The 17,326-nt window shown below is 40.3% G+C and overlaps 1 protein-coding gene across 4 annotated transcripts in view, besides 1 other annotated feature; it reads right to left on the bottom strand.

Moving 5' to 3' along the window:
- Positions 1-3,872: part of a mobile genetic element that runs on past the window's edge.
- The window catches only part of SPR (Sex peptide receptor), a 47,357-nt gene that overhangs the window by 9,027 nt on the left and 21,004 nt on the right, over positions 1-17,326 (bottom strand). For all 4 annotated transcript variants that reach the window (NM_001382034.1, NM_131997.2, NM_001297964.1 and 1 more), the window contains 2 exons: positions 5,831-6,348; positions 4,023-4,153 (listed from right to left, as the gene is read on the bottom strand). In NM_001382034.1, coding sequence (NP_001368972.1) covers positions 4,023-4,153; positions 5,831-6,215 — 516 coding nt within the window. In that variant the 5' untranslated portion in view covers positions 6,216-6,348. The remainder of the gene's footprint in view (positions 1-4,022; positions 4,154-5,830; positions 6,349-17,326) is intronic.

The following is a 17,326-nucleotide window of genomic DNA, read 5'->3' as shown; positions in this document are numbered from 1 at the left end:
GATAGAATAGTTTACAAAACTAGACTAACTTAGATAGTATAGCATTAGCTACGGGGCTTACAGCTATATTTATTTACAATGTTATTATATCTTAATTTAGTTAATATCTAATTTGGTAACTAATTGCTGGCTTGTCATGTACAAATGCCTGTTTTGTTTTTAGATTTTGTGGTATAATTTAGTTTTTTTGAGGAAAAGTATGAGTTTTTGTATGTTATCTGGATTGGGTTTGCTAAGAAGGTCTAGAGGGTTGGTGTTGTTAAATATATCTTGCTTGGTTTGTAGGAGGGATGGGCATGAGTTAAATATGTGGTTTAAAGAAATATCACCTTGGCAAAACGGGCAAGTTGGTATTGAATTGGGATTTAGGTAGTGTTGGTGGGTTATGTTTGTGTGTCCTAGTCGAAGTCGTATTATTTTTATTTGGTCGAGTCTGGTCCAATTTGGGTGGGATTGTTTAAGGTAATCGCATGGGTGTGAGGTGTTCGTGTTAATAGATTGGTACCATGGACTGCAGTTTATTATGTGTTCTTTCTGTTTTGTCGCAAGGTCGGCTTTAAGGTGTTTTTTTATATCTGTGGTATTTATGTTTGGGGTGAGGATAAGTGGCATACTGCTTGCTGATTTTGCAGCTTGATCGGCTAATTCATTTCCTTTTATTCCTGAATGGCCAGGAATCCACATTATTTTAATTTTAGGTGCGTGTTGCGTTATTAGCGATCGTATTCTGCTTGGGTAAAAGCTGTTATTATTTGTGTTTTGAATTGAATCTACTGCTGATAGGGAGTCGGAGCAGATAATAAATTTGCCTCTTCGGTTTTTAGTAAGTTCTATTGCTTCTAGGATGGCGATTGTTTCGGAGGTGAGGACGGATGAATATGGGGGCAGTATGCCGTATTTCAAGACGTCTGTCTCCGTTGTAATGGCGAATGATATTGTGTAATTAATTTTTGAACCGTCAGTGAATATGAAATTGTGTGTTTTGAGGTTATTCTTTGTGTGTTCGTATAATTTTCTGTATTGGTCTGGAGATGTTTGTTCTTTCTTATGGATTCTAAGTGACGTGTCTATTAGATTGGGGAGGGTCCATGGTGGTTTGTTTTTATGGAGTTTTATTGGTTTGTAGGGTAGATTAAGTTCTAGGCTAAGTTTGATTGTTCGGTCTATTGTTGATGTTTTTTTCTTATTAGCTTTTTTAGGCTTTAAGAACTTATGTATTGGTGTGTTTTTGGAGAGGATTAGGTTTTGGGATAGTTTGGCTATTTGAAGGTCTCGTTTCATTTCTAAGGGGGGAGTATTCGATTCGTAAAGTAAGTTATTTATTGGGGTAGAGCGATATGCGCCGAGAGCTAGACGGATAGCGGAGTTAAACGGTGTTTTTATTTTGTTTAAAATGCTTTTGGGAGCATGGCCGTACAGAAACAAACCATACTCTAGTTTGGCTATAATTGTTGCTTTTGCGACATTAAGTAGTGTATGCGTGTTGCAGTTAAATTTAAGACTAGATAGGCATTTTATTATATTTAGCTTGTTGTGTAGTTTGGGTAGAAGTAGGTTTATGTGTGTGTTCCATTTGTATTTGTTGTTTAAGGTTATTCCTAGAATTTTTAAGGACGTAACGCTAGGAATTTGGAAGTTGTTGCAGCTTATCTTGCATGTGCAGTGACGTTTTCTGCATATGTGGAGGTGTTGACATTTGGATAGGGAAAGCGATGCCCCTGAGTAGGAGCACCAATTTTCTATATCGTCGAATAGATTGTCTAAGTTGAAATTTGTATTTGTGTTTTTGTTGAAATTTATTATAAGGAAGAAGTCGTCGGCATATGCGTTGAATTTAATTTCTTTATGTAGGGATATGATGTTGGATAATTTGTTGAATGCTATGAGGAAAAGTATTACGGATATGGGTGAACCTTGGGGGATTCCGTTGAATAGGGGTAACGGGCTTGATGTATGCGGACCGACGCGGACAGTTATTTTTCTGTTGCTCATGAAGTTTTTAATGTATTTTATTATTTTGGGACCCGTTTTCCATTCCTGCAATTGCTGGATTATGGAGTGCACACCTACTCGATCGAAGGCTCTTGAAAAATCAAGAGTGACGAGGGAGGTGTGCATTTTTGACTTCGTTATGAGATAGTCTACATAGAGTAGACAGTCCGAAGTCGATTTGCCTTTTTTGAACCCGAATTGTTTGTCGTTAATTAGGTTGTTATATGTCACTAGCCACCAGAGTCTTTTCGCAATTATTTTATCAAGTATCTTTGCTATACAGCAGTTGAGGGAGATGGGTCGGTATGAGGAAGTTTTCGTTTTGTCGGTGTTTGGCTTAAGGATTGGGATGATTAGGCTTGTTTTGTAGGCTTGAGGTATGTGGCTATTGAATATTTCATTAAATAGTTTCGTTATTCGGTTTTTTGTTGTGTGGGAGCTATTTTTGATCATTTGATACGAGATTCTATTTAGTCCTGGAGCACATCCTTTTAATGTTTGTAGTGCTGAGCTAAGTTCTAGATACGTTATGTTCTCTTCTATGGTTTGGGCTATTGGAGAGGGGGTGTAGAGATGTATGTTATTTCTATATTTATTGTTCCGGAACTCCTCTGAAAAGTTCCAGTCGCCGGAGAGGTCAGAGAAATGTTGTGCGAATATGTTAGCAATTTCGTTGCTAGCCAATGTAGTCTCGTTATTTACTGGGTTTGTGATGGCATGAATTTGTTTTGCTGGGTTAAGTCCGCAGAAGCGTCTTATATTGGCCCATATTTTGGATGAGGGAGTAGTGGGATGGATGGTTGAGGTGAAAGAGCTGGAAGCTTCTTTTTTCCTCTTTTTTAGTTCGTATCTAAATATTGCGTTTTTGCGTCTATAGTCTAGAATGTTGTCAACAGTAATTGTGCGGTTTAATTTTTTCCAGGCAAGTTGTTTTTCTTTACGTAATTGGTCGAGGTGTTTATTCCACCATGGAACCCTGTATGGATGTGTGTTAGGTGAGGTTTGTGGGATGGAGAGGTTTGCGCTATAAAGGATGATTCTATTGATTAGAGCGGCTTCTTTGTTTACGTTGTGGGAGGTGGGGTATTTCTTGTTGGTTTGGTGGGTAAGAGCGTTGAACTGTTCCCAGTTGGCTTCTTTGAGTTTAAAAAAGGGTCTGTAGAATTTTTGTGGATTGGTTGTTGGGAATAGTGTTGTGATAATAGGGAAATGGTCGCTACCGTGAAGATCGTTTAGTATTTTCCACTTGGCGTGGGGGGCTAGGATTGGAGAGCAGAGTGTGAGGTCTATGTGTGTGTATGTATTGTGTGTTGAAAAGTGTGTGGGAGATTTGTCGTTTAACAGGATAAGGTGCATGTTGTCAATGAATCTATGAGTTATTTTTCCTCGTTTATTTGTTGTTGGGGAGCCCCAGGATGGGTGCCATCCATTAAAATCTCCCGTAATTAGAGAGGGTGTTTGTTGTATGTTAAATGTGTTATGGAGTGTCTGGTTAGTTATGTTTTTGGTCGGAGAAATGTATGTGGAAAATATGTTTAATTTAAGTTTAGATTCTATATTTATGGCTATTGCTTCTATATCGATTGTTATGTTGAGGACAGTGTGTTGTATTGACTTATGCACTAGTAGTGCTACGCCCCCAAATCTGTTGGTGGCAATATTTGTTAATAGTTTGTAGTTTATTGGGGTTGGAATGTTATTAGTGTATTGTATATGGGTTTCTTGGAGGGAAATTATGTGGGGGGAGTATTTTTTGATTAGAATAAGGAGATGGCTGTAGTTGTTTAGATATCCTTTTAGATTCCATTGGATTATAGTTAGGGACATTTGTGGGAAAATTAAAGCTTATAACTTACTTAAAGGTAGTGTTAACGGTTAGGTCATTACTAAGATTGCTCAACAAACAAAGGTGTCTATGCAACATTGTGAATTGTTTTTTTTTTTTTTTTGGAGAAAGTTGGCATACAATTTCGCTGAGTGTAACAGTAGGTGGCCCACTGGACGAACGTCTGGCGTCTTTGTTGACTTACCTCATTGAAAATGCTGTAGGCCAGACACATGGAGACCGGATGCAGGGGCTTATAATGATTGCCGAATGTGTACATATACCAGAGACCGGGTGCCGGAAATATAACCGTCAGCATATCGCATATAGCCATTCCTGCAGTGAAAGAGAAAGTCAAAAATGGAAATTAGAAATTGGGAAATTATGCTAATGCTTATGCCAAATCAATTGCAATTTTCAATGTAAACGGACTGTGGGATTGCGCATTACGTATGTCACATTACGGACGTACAAAATTTGTTCGCATCTGTTGAAACTGATTTCATGGCCAATAATCGATGGGCTGTTCAATTATTTACGGCGACTTACCATGCCGAATGGGTTAAATTGGGTGTTGACCCTGGAGTTGGAGTTCATGGTTCACTGGTAAGCAAACAGTGATCGAAAGTTGTGCCGTTTTAAATTACAAATTAATTAAAATGCGAACGCACTAAAATAAATGATTTACGTATTTATTTAGCCGACAATAATTGGTAATTTATCTTGGCAAAAGGCAACAGAATGTTGTTAAATCTCTAGTAATTTAAACATCAACTATTCGCCATTTGTAGTTTTCAGTAGTTTTTTCTCGGCCCAGTGACATTTGAACTGAATGACACACCCTGATGACCTGACCTTTGGCCCGCTCACTGAATTGACAGTCCTCTGTGGCCTGGTCTGGTTGACAGAGAGAACAAATTCCCAAATAACTTCGAATTAGATAGCACCTAACTGCTGACTTCAGAGCTGGCATTTTGATGGTTTAAATATTACAAGTACTTTAGCCACAGAATAAACATGAGTTGTTGGCCAAAACCAATGACAAATATCGCACATGTGCTTCGTGCCATTTGTGTTGCGGTTGCCGCTGCTGCAGGGCCAAAGTTCATTTCACGTTTGGTCCGCTGTCACTTGAACCGAATGCGATTAGCCTTGGCCTGCGCTTGACACCCGGCGGGTGGTGACTGGTTATGGATTATGGCTTTTAGTGGGTGGTAGTTGGTCCAGGCGGCGGTTAAGTGATGACTCCTAACCCATTGATAGCCGTTATGCTCGAGAGAGTATCATTTTCATTTTTAGCTATCCCGACAGTTAATCAAATGCTTTAGGCTACGCTTTTCACAGCCCTTCTATTGTTCAAGAGTTTAAACTAACTGAAAGCAGCCTTGTTAGCCATTTTCAAATCCTAGCATGATCTGCAGTCATCCCGGGTTTTTCCCATCGCCAGACGACAAGCCATTAGCATTACACACGCTATTGGAATATCTCAGCATTACGCGATGTGGATGGAATTGGTGGGGGCGGGGATTTGGTGGAGGGGGAGGGGGGGTTATGGATACGGAAGAGGCTCTGGGGAGCACGCACATTCGCCAGCTATTTGAAATCTCACAAAACTTCTGCCTGATTTAACATTGTGGCACATTAAGCGCCAAAAGAGGCGACGTGCCGAGGCTTGCGGCATGAAATGACATGGAATAAAAATAAATAATAATCATAAAAGGCGGCGTCTGCAAAAGGGGGAATTCAAAATGGGCCTAATCGGAGGTGGGGCCTTTTTCTTTTTGGTGCAAGGGTGGTGTTCTTAAAACTGGAAAATATTTCACTAAATTTGTTTAGCTGTATAACAATTATACTATATCCGAAATGCGCCAATGTCAGGGGTAAAATTCAGTGAGAGTCCTTGAACGGAGCAACTGGAAAATTGAGTGACTTGCATGTGGCACGATACGAATTGGAAGTTCATTTGGTGTGCACACTAAATTATCGATATAAACAACAAGCCATTTAACTTACCCATTAGCACAAAATTGGTGGGCGTGGCCATGCTCTTCTTGCTCAAAACGAGCACAATCAGGGAGTTCGAGATAATGGTGATGATCAGCAGGAAGGGCATACAGTAGCCATAGAGCGGCATAGCGTACTCCAGTGGCGAATCGCAGGTGAGATTCCAATAGCTGATATTGTTGTCCTCCATGCGACACGGTCCGCCGACCATCTGCTGGTAGTTGGGATAGTCCAGGCTCTCGTTGCCATAGTCGGGAATCTCCAACTGCGACTCGTTGGTTGGCAGATGAAATCCGCGGACCATCTGACGCGGATCGGCCAGTTCCATTTCCATTTCCGGGCTGGCGGACGGTGCCAAGCGGTACTGGTACAGTACGTCCGTATAGTTGTCCATCTCGTGGACGTGGGTTTCTCGAGCGGATTCCCCTGGCGCTGCCTTAATTCTCAATTGCAGCTCGCAAATCAGGCATTTTCCGTGATCTATATGCTGGCGCTAGTTGTACTGCTGCTCAAAAACGCCATACATTCTGCAAAGTAATTGAAATTGATCTATAATTAGTCTATAACTAAATTATACAGCTTTATCTTACTATATATCCTATTCGATTCAATATCGGAGCTGAACTGATTGGAAGAGCAGGTAACCTTACAAATACGAAAGCTACTGAAGTTGGCTTACGAAAAGAGGTCAACAACTAGCGGGCTCATAAAAAACAATAGTTGAAATATTAGTAAACTAATTTACTAATCTTGTTTGGTGTTCCGCTTACAGGCTTATTTACTTTCGTGCTCATCTAAAGTTTAGCTTTGTGCAAGTAAGCAAGTATGCTTTAAACAATTTGGAACGGGTATAATTATAATAAAAGTTGTCGGCTTTCGCTTGTTTCTGCTGCAACACATTAAAGTACAATTGTAAAAGTTATTCCGCTGATTTGTTTGTTCCGGCTTGTTAGTCTTAGCAAAACTTTCGGCATTGTCCGCAGTATTTCGCAAAGCAAAAATGCCATCGAAAGGCGGTCCAAAACGCTTCCGTTTGGGGAATAATTCAAACAAAAGGAGCCAACTTTCATTTGTCTGAGCGATTTCGATTTGCTAAAAGGTTTGGAGGGCAGCGTTTGTTTGTTCGCCAGCTGAGTTGAATATTCAAAACGGTTATGATTCATTTAGTTAGTTTAAAAGCGTTGCATATTTTAAATTGTGCTCCCGGGGGAAATGCAAGCTAAATGGCCAACTGTATATATTTCGATTTTCCGTGTAATTCAAAAAATAACGCATCAGCCTGTTTGATTGAAAAGTTGCCATTGCCTTTAAATCGCAGTTGTTATTCAATTTATTTGGGAACCTAAAACGTTATGGCATCAATGAACTTTAACTTCGAACAACTATTTTGTAAATAGCCCCCATAACGTAAAAATTATGAAAGATATGGTAACTTTTTGGCCTTTTCTTGGCCATGATCTCAGAAGCCGGCTAATAACAGCGTATTCCGCATGTTTATGTCATGTTTATGCTGCCTTTTTAATGGCTTTATTTTTCGCATTGGCAAACCGAGAACTTTGCCAATATTTTCGACTTGCCGTTTGCTATTTTCCACTCTTTTTTTTTTTTTTTTGTCATGGCCACATTGACCCACATAAGCGCACGAAGAAGTACGGGCCTGGGGGTCAGAGGTCAGGGAGTCTGGGATCTGGGCTTGTCTCCCAAGAAAAAGAAAATTGAATGTGACCCAGAGACCGAAGACCGAAGAAAAACTCATTCATTCAGCATGTTCTACATGCCTAATGCGATTTAAGTGTGCCATTTGAAGATGAAGATGGCCAGGAAAACGGATGAAGTTATAGATAAAATTCTTAAATCCGATTAACAACTTTAACTAACCTTACCAATAAGGCCAATGATAATTTATTTAGATTGCCTTAAAAAATGGCACTGCTGCACTACGATGGCCGTTAGAGAATAAATCATTTAATATAAATAATTTAATTGCATTTGGCATTAATGATTAAAGCAAACATTTGCTTGCTGGTTTTAACAAACGGATTTACAAGCCTAATTTATGCACAGCGCTGCTGCAGTCTGCAGTTTATTTCTTTTAGATTAAATTGTTGAGCTCATCAATAATGCGATGAGCACAATGCGTTCGAACACAATTGAATGAATTATTAAATTAGTTCCGGCTATTTTGACGCGAATTGCTGGCCATTAAAAAAGGATCGCAAAATGCGGAAAAGCGAAAAGCAGGCAAACGGAATAATCAACTGCCATTGATTGTTGGCTGCCAATCAGCTGCGAAATCGAATGTCGTGGGAACATGCAAAATGCAATCAAGGCGTCAGCCGCTGTGAGGAAAAGCAAAGCGCCAACGAAATGGAAATCTCGGGAAAATCCTATTTTGAGAAACGACGTCAGTTGCAGGCGGCAAACCGCAACGGAAATAACTCAAATCCCAGGACATATCTTCACTTGTTAACCGACTGGCACGCCGAGTCCTTTTAATTAGCGTACTGGCAAAGAGTTCACTCCGAGTCGAAGAAAAAAGCCCGCCGGGAAATTTCACTCCATTCCGTGCCGGACTCTCAGCCATCCGTCACTTTACATTTTTCCTCGAAGTTCTAGTTGCAGAGAAGTTCTAGAACACAGAAACATTTCCTTGAATTGGAATATATTTATAAGTTACATTCAAGTGCTTTATTTACATATTGGCTAGCAAAATAGTTTTGCTTTGAAAAGCCAAGCAACGCAGCCATTTGTGGCAGATGAATGGTATAGAAAGGCGTCTAATGTAACCGTAATCCCTTCGAAATTAACCCAATCTGTCAACTGTATTTATTTTTTTGGTCGGTATTAAGTGGGATTTTCCCGGCTTCAGCTACATTTCCACTGCAATGATACGTGCCAATGGCTGGCCAAGTCCCAAATTAAAGTCACTCAAGTTCGCAGATGGCGTCCGTTTAATTAACTTAGGTGTTGCATATCGATTTCCTTGACGGCGGCTCACTAATTATGCTCTCGCCTTGGCTTTTCTTTTGACACACGCTCTGATCTATTTTCCATCTTGTCCAGCTCCATCCCAACCGCTTTTCCGCTTTTCCGCTTTTCCTCCCCTTCACACACAGACATTAGCCGCCATCTTTGATCCATTACTACGTGAGCGAGCAAAAAGGCGAGAAGACGGTGATGGAAAACTTTAAGTAGGACAACGCAGATGCGAATCTTACTTGCAAACAACACGTGCACACTACCGAATGCACTGGCAGAAATTCGCGATGTCATGCTGAGCTAAATAATTTATGAAATTCTATAAAGAAAACAAACAAAATCGTGACTCTAGCCAAGCAAGTTGATACCTTTTTCGCTCAAATTCTGAACGTAATTAGGTGCATTTTCTTTGCGTGTACACACGTACACTTCGTTGCACGCTCGCACACTTATGCATAGTCAAGTCATCATCATAAAGCGATTAGTGGAACTAAAACTGCCATTAAAATGCCTCTGTTTCTTTCTTCCCCCCTCTCTCTCTCTTTCTCTCTTGCTCTCTTTACACTATGCTTGTCTCTTTCCTGCCTCGAGACACAAACACTTCTGCCCAAATGAATTTCCAATATATAGTATAGTATAGTTTCGCCTTCAATGGCATCAATTGGGCATTACCTGCGAGCTGAGATGCGAAGAACACTCAAACTGTTTACTAGTTTTGCGGCTTACTCGATAACATTGTGGTATAAGTATATATAAGTATATATACATATAAGCTTACCGGGAAATTGTCCGTTGTTCCATGGAGGCAAAGTTAATAGGCGCATGAATTTAGTGTCGAGCAAAATAAAATAGTACGCGTTTCGAAAAAGTGCGAATTGCAAGGACGAATCCAAGACATGCATTGATGTTTGTGCCATTTTGGCACCGCTTTTTCCGCAGCCCGGCCACGCCCACTTGGGCTGTGTGCCGCCCCCGCTAACAGGACCAACGGCACCAATGGCATCAAAAAAAAAATCGATCAAATAGAACGATGTCGTCGAAAAATCGACAGGAGTATGGGTTTGAATGCCTTGCTTTTGGTAGATGAACTTAATTGTACTTTTTAGCTGGGCTAAAAAAAAAACAACAACAACAACACGCATAACAGAAAATAGCAGAGGAAAAAACACAAAATGCCCCAAAAAGCCTGAATGGCGGAGCGTGGGAAAATGGGGCGTAAGGAAAAGTGGGCATGGTCGTTGCCCCAGGACAAGATGAATGAACGAGATGGAAGCCCTCGCCTTCGAATGGCTTAAGTAATTTTCCATTTTCCATTTAGGCGACTGACTCTCTTGGCATTTTTGTCTCTTGCCCTTAATTTTTTTTTTTAATGTTTGCTTTCCACGGCTTATGCCCTCTTTGTTTTTTTTTTTTTTTTTTTCTTTGTGGCTGCTGCTCTTTGGTGGCATCTATGTATTTAACGTTGTGTGTTTGTTTTGCAATGCAATGAATAAATTTTACAGCCAACAGCCATATCGTTTGCACTGCAGCGACAAAAAATCTGCAAATCCCAATGATTATAAACAATCTTCTTGGCTGGCCAAACTTTTCGACTGAATGTACTATAAACCTTTTTAGTTTGCCTTCAATAAGACTGCGCGCTGTCTTTTTTTTGCATTTAATATCAGCTCTACTCTAGTTATTTGCACGCAAACTTTTTAGACTTAATCATTTGTAATCGTTTGGGGGATAAGAACTTCTGCATTCCCACTCCGTGACTCTGAATTACATACAAAATGAGATAAAGCCGCCACAGTGGGCCAAATGGCATTGAAGGAGAAAAGAAAAAAAAAAAACAAACTTCTCAGACATGTTAAATTAGTATTTCACATACGCTTTAGCCCACCGATTTTCCGCAGCTTTTCCAAGAAACGCTTAAAGCGTTTAGAGTTTACTCGCCTAATCGCCAAGGCGAAACTTTTTCGATTTGGGAATTAAAATAAAAAGGCATCAGCAATAATAGCTGGATGGCCTCTGGCCAAGGTGGATTTTCTCTAGCCCCCCAACACCGAATGAATTTTCCAGCACCCCGCTGCCGCATTCAGCTACTGTTGAATTTTCCAGCTCCCTCCGGCGATCCTCGAGCAAAAAGTTTTCCCAGCCACTCTGCACGCATCGCTGAGGCTTTTTCCCCGCCACTTTCGACTTTAATGGGCAAAGCCATAACGCACCCCTAGCCCTCCCCCCACCATATTACTTTCGCAAAAAGCCGCCTAGATAAGTGATAAGCCGCCACACACAAATTGGCAGCACCTTGCGTGTCTGAGGCACATAAAAAGGATTAGATGTCTGCCTCGACATGACAGCCCCGAAAAAAAGAAAATTGTCTGCCAAACGGAGAAAATCTCAATCTGAATCGGGAACTCCGCTTTATTGGGCACACTTTACAGTCACATCTCAGTTTTCCGCAGGGAAAAGCTACTTACGAAAGAAATACTTGCGCTGCCACAGAGTAGATTATGCAGCATTCTCTGATTAATTTATCAAAGGCACTTTAGATTTGTACTCTGCAGCAGCATATATTTTGACTATTACTTTCTATTAAATCAAATTTATGCTGCAAGTGATTCTCATCAATACGAATAACAATGCCGCATCTAAGATTTAACTAAAAATCATCATCATGCACTGACCACTGCGTATAAGCAATCCGTATATCGCGCATCCGTCCTGTTGCCCCGACGAGCACATGAAAGTGCCGCAGTAATGAATTCGATTCAAACGCTTGCCACCTTATGCTGCAGTTTGCAACGAAAAAAAAAAACAGAAACTAAATCATTCAAATAGAATTGTATTATTTAAGCAGCTGCTGCAGCCGGTGAGACCGCCACTCTCATTCCTACATTTTATTTGCAATTCAATTTGAATAACACCGGCTAAGCCGTAAAATGGCTGCCATTCCGCATCCGCTCGCCTCTGCGCCGGAAATGAACCTCGAATAAGACTAAAAAAGAAAAAACCACACACACACACACACACAGACAACATTAGGCAGGTTCAACGAACCCTAAATTTATATATATATATATATATTTGAATATATGTATATCGCAGTGGTGCGTGTGGAATGCACTTCGTTACTTCGAATGGCTCGCATTTACATCGCGAAGCCGGCACAAATCCGCTCCATCATTACGGTTACGATTACCGCCACACTTACAGTTAAAGGTACCTTCGACGTTGGCCATAGCTTTACCGTTAGCAACTGCAAAATATGCAAATGCTCGCCCGTAAGGCGATGAGAGCGGATCCTGTGGCCCAAATGGAGCCCAACTGTGGAATAAAGGTGACACATAATGGAAAAACAAGTAGACCAAATATCTATATATCGATTTTAAACAAATGCGAAAGATGTTCAATGTGAATTTCTATACAATAACTCGCCGGAAATTTGCTCTTTTCGCAACAATTTGTACAATTTGACTTTCATCAAATATTTAAGAATTTCTACATTTATTCAATATATTGCGAGTGTGTGACATTCAGAGAGGAAAAAAAAAAGAAAAGAAACAACTTTTAATATTTAATGCGCAGACCGAAAATGTAATTATACAATGAGAAGGCAGCCTAGAGTTGGGCCAGACGCAATATGGCAGATTTATAAATCTATTTAAATAAAATGTGGCCTGCCGACTCAAATCGCTGCGGGTTTGTTATTCCCAGATTCCCAGCAAGAAGAGCAATTTAATGACCTCATCACAAGTTGCTTTCAAGCTGTGCAAATTACTCAATTTCCTTGGAATTCTTCAGCTTTTATTAAGCCAGGACTCGAGTATTTTAGCAAGTAATTGCCGCTGTCAGAAAGTTGCCCCGATGTCTGTTTGGTCCAGCTTAAATCTATGTATTTATCCTGTTCCTGTAACTGCACTCCAGTCGCCAGTCTCCTATCCCTTTCAATTTCTCTGTGTCTCTTGCCGGTTTCCTCGTTGTTTTTACATAACACGAGTTTAAAATCTATGCTTGCCTACTAAGTGTGGACCTACTTTGGGCAGGCACTCAGCGAGTGTCACGTGCTGTGATATGCTAACAAACGAAAAGATAGAAAAGTATCTCGGCATGATCGACTTTAGTGCAGCTGCCTAAAAGTGTGCTAGTCGTTTAGATACTTGAATGTAATAAATGTTTTTTTTTTTTTTAGCCAAGAGTAACTAGATTTGCTCGCTTAAAACTGCCTATGAGCGTGTCTTAAACTATTGCAAACCCATCATACCCACCCCATTATCTTCGAGTAAAGGGTATAGGAACACAGCCGGCAGACGGATCCCCAAGGCAAATGCGTCGTTAACATATGTTGTAGTCGAGTTTCGCAACCAAATTTATCCGCATATATATTCCCATGTGTGTGTGCGAGGCTTTTTCTATAACAATTTGCCAAATGTTTGTAGAAAATGTACGAGTTTTTCATACCTTGGCAGACGACTTGATGGGACCAAAGGAGTGGGGATGAGGAGAAAGGTGGAGGCAAAGTGTTGCCAGGAGCCGGGCTAAATCTTTTCGTCCGCCTCCATTGAAAAGTGGCTCAAGTGTTGGACGCACTGAGTGCGGGAAAAGCGGAAAACGCAGAACGCTAAACGCAAAAATGGGGAAGCCAGAGGAAAGCTGAATATACATGTGGAAAACACTCGCACAAGCCGCAAACATGTGTGCGAAAGTTAAACAAAAATTTAAAGCGGCACCACGCACAGAAAGCTTACGAAAATATAATTTGTGGCCAACTCGATGAATTAAACTAAAAGTTGACAACCACAATGGGAATAAAGGAAATATTTTCCACGAAACTTTTGGCCAGCAACTTTTGTCGACTGCAAATAACATCATCTAACTGTTAGCATTGACATTTAATTCGACTTTATCAAATAATAAAAATAAAAAAATATTTTTCGCTGCAGACATAGAAACGTGGCCTTAATGCATAAATTATAGCATTTTAAATGATTAGTAAAACATTTGCGGATTTTCTCATTTGAAGTCAACCCCCATTTTGGTGACAAATCATAATCTTTCTGAAGTGAACATAAATATTTTCCCAATTTATGTACAGACATGCATCGCAACCGATGACAGGATCGCACAATTAATCTGCACATAACAAGTGGAAAGTTGGCAAAGCCCCAGAACCAAGCCAAAAACTCGCAATAATCCTGACAAAAACTTGTTCACAAACTTTTTGCCCCACGCTAGTTATGAATTGGGAATACTAAGACCACTCCTTAAATTCGAGGCTTTTGTCATTGAGACTTGGCCAGAAGAAGAAAGCAGCAGAGAAAAAATATGCCCGAAATGGCTAAAAATCCGAAAATACTTGGCTCTTGTCGCCAGCCACTAGGGGCTCAAAAGAAAATGTACACACATATATACAATAGTAAAATATATAACCGAGCGAGGTGAGCAGACGCCAGACAGGGTTTAATGTGCTGGAAAGCCACTTGGCTGCCAAATTGAAATAGTTGCCAGTATCGCCGGTCACCTGTGCGATTTTACGCAAAATTAAGCAGCCAAAATAGGCGAATTGGTCCAAGGATCTGAGCGCTAATTGAAAAACTGATCGCTGGCCATGCGATTTTATGGGCCGAGATTTATCAGTATTTAGCAGATACATATATGTATGTATGTATGTAGGTTTTTTTTTCACCTGGCACACGATTTAATAACGAACAGTGTCCATCAAACAAACGGACAGCGACCAAGATTACATGCCCAAAAAAACACACATTCCTCCTGAATTTCGTTGCGTCAATCACATTTGACATGCATTTGATAGCAGATACTGGATGCACGAATGCTTGATATTTATTTGCTGGTTTTTCAACGCACGAATTACGAAATGAAATATTTTCAACGGCTTGATCTCAATTAAACTTGTGGCCTCATGCGAAAATAATCAATGAATATGCAACAATTCCGCAAAAATGTTATATTAAAAACCCAAGCTGAGTGCTACATAGATCGAAGGAAACCCTCAGGGAGGAGGGATTAGTTCATAAACAAAACGAGTGAACTCAACAGAAGTGTGAAATTTGACATGCGGAAATGTAAATGCCACATAACAAAACCAAAAAAAAAAACACGGGCGGTACTCGTTTTAGTTTCATGTGTAGTAATTTATGGAAATATAAATGTAAATATGTGAGAACCGACAGTCACTACTTTATGGCTACCCTGTGATTTATTCACTGTCCGCACCCCGGCAATTTTGTTATTTTTTTTTTCTTTTTTTTTTGTAGAAAAAGTTAGTATATGATTTATTTGCTTACGCCCCAAACTAGACACTGAATCATAAGCATGGTACTTTGGGCAATCGTTGAGTAAACTTAGTTATTTCCATGTAATAATTTAACCTTCTCCCTGTGGCCCAATTCAAATGTTAGCCGGAAAATCCCTAACCGAACGCATTTATCCGCTTTGCTGCAGTTGCGAAAATTTCCCAAGCTCGCTTCAAGCCAAATTTCAGTGGCTGTGCAGGGAAAACAATTGAATGCCATTGGCGTGTTTACTTGGCCACAAACTCTCGAATTTTCAGCTACCAGCGCATATGTGAAATAAATGAAATTTGCCAAAATATTAAAAACAGCCAGCAGCTGGACATGGAGATATCAGGATTTAAATATCACTATCATGTAACTCGAATTTCGAATTTCATATATTGCCGTTGAAGAAATAGCCATTTATTTTACGCTATGAGTGAATTATGAATTGCGTCAATGAGTTTAGTAAATCAATTTTAGGAGACGCAGTTCGATAAACAACAATATATGTATATGTATCTATCCAGATAGGTGTTCTCCAGTATTTTAGTATTTCAACATTTCGGCGCCTTGCGGGCGGTCAAAGTGGCAAGCGATTTACGATCTCGACGAAGATATATATATATACTTTATCTATATAATTTGATTTAATTAGTTTATGCCGGCGAGCGGGCTGCCAATTAGTCTTACTTCGCTATATATTTTTCTCTCTCTCTCTCTGATTTTTCCCACTTCTTGGCCCATTCGGACTTTATTCCATCTATTATTCGCCGCTGGCCAGCTGAGCTGTGGGCCAACTTTTGATTGACTTGGCCCCTTGTCGCCCTTTTTGGCCAAAAGCCGAAAGCTGCGAACAAAAGCTGCGAGTTGTGCGCCCAATTGGATTTAATTATGCAAAGATATTTATCTAGCCCTCCCCCCAAACCAACCAACCAACCAACCATCCATCCATCCAGCCATTATTGTTGTGGGAAAAATGGGGAAATGGGGAAAATGCGGTGGCTGTTGCGAAGAAAATTGAGCGGCAAAGACGGAAAATCCCTCAAAGGCGCGCAAGTTGCGATACAAAAAAAAAAAAAAAAACATCTAAATCCACTGCAAGCTGTTGGATGTGCAGGAAAAACTTTTACTATAAATTGCCCCTACAAATTGGAGCACAGCAATTCCCGAAAGAAACTTAGGAAAACAAAAAGATTTCCCCCGTCTGATAGCGCGTAAATATGTTCAAGTTCTTAATACTAAATGGGTGATTTAAAATGAGATATTTATTTGAATATATTCAAAATGTTCTGTGGCAGCATTTGCCTGAAAGTCAATCTTTGCTTTGCAGTTCATTTTTCTCAGATCAAAACTTTAAATGACATTAAAGACCATCTCATTACGATTACGATAGAGATAAGAACCTACCTCCGAAGGGCAACTGCTGCTCCCAGCGGAGATGTAAAATTATTGTGGACACCACATCCAATGCATTTGCCTTGGCTCTATTTTTTTTTTTTTTTTGTTTTATCCGTGGGCGAATCTCATTTCCATTGGGCTGACCGAAATGAAAACGCCGGCATTTTCCAAAGCGTATTTCACAGTCGAACACTCGCGTCGCCCGCTTCATTTATTATTCTTGTTCAGTTCATGAGTTCAGTTGCCGACTACGACAAGGACAACGAGTACGTCCGGCACAAAGAGCAACATGAACGCTTGGTCCTGGCGAATATTGTCACGAATTGTGGGCGAAATGAACTATGGTCTGGGCCACGTGTCTGTCGGCTGCTATTTTGGATGGCCTTCGGTGTTTCGGGAGCGGAGGCCTCCTGCTGCCTAATTAAGTCAAAAGTAAACATGAAAAAGATGTCAGCCAAGTAGAAACGAATCAAAATGGCAGACAGCGTCCAATGAACTAAATGCTTTGCTACTACACACGAAGAAAAGTCATTCGTAGATTTCAAATTTCAATCATTATAATCGAAAAATTTCGGCAACTCGAAGTGGAAAATCCAAATATTGTGCGTAATATTTTTCAATTTCCCTTCGTGTGTGCCACATTTTGTATGTGCAGCACGAGGTCGTGTTCGTGCATACCTGGCAGGAGTATCAACTGTTGACTGACAAGAATAATAATAACAATAATCAAAAGTAGCCAGCTGGCCAACTCAACTGACCAAGGCCAAAAGCGTTGGGCTTTGGGAATTTGGCAGCAGCAGTTGTCGCTCCACTGACGGCGAACAAAATCACTTAAGTCTCGGCA

This window comes from Drosophila melanogaster, chromosome X, assembly GCF_000001215.4.
Source record: "Drosophila melanogaster chromosome X".
Classification (NCBI taxonomy): Eukaryota; Metazoa; Arthropoda; class Insecta; order Diptera; family Drosophilidae; genus Drosophila; species Drosophila melanogaster.
Note: the sequence above shows the minus strand (reverse complement) of the source record. Positions and strands in the feature narration are given on the sequence as shown.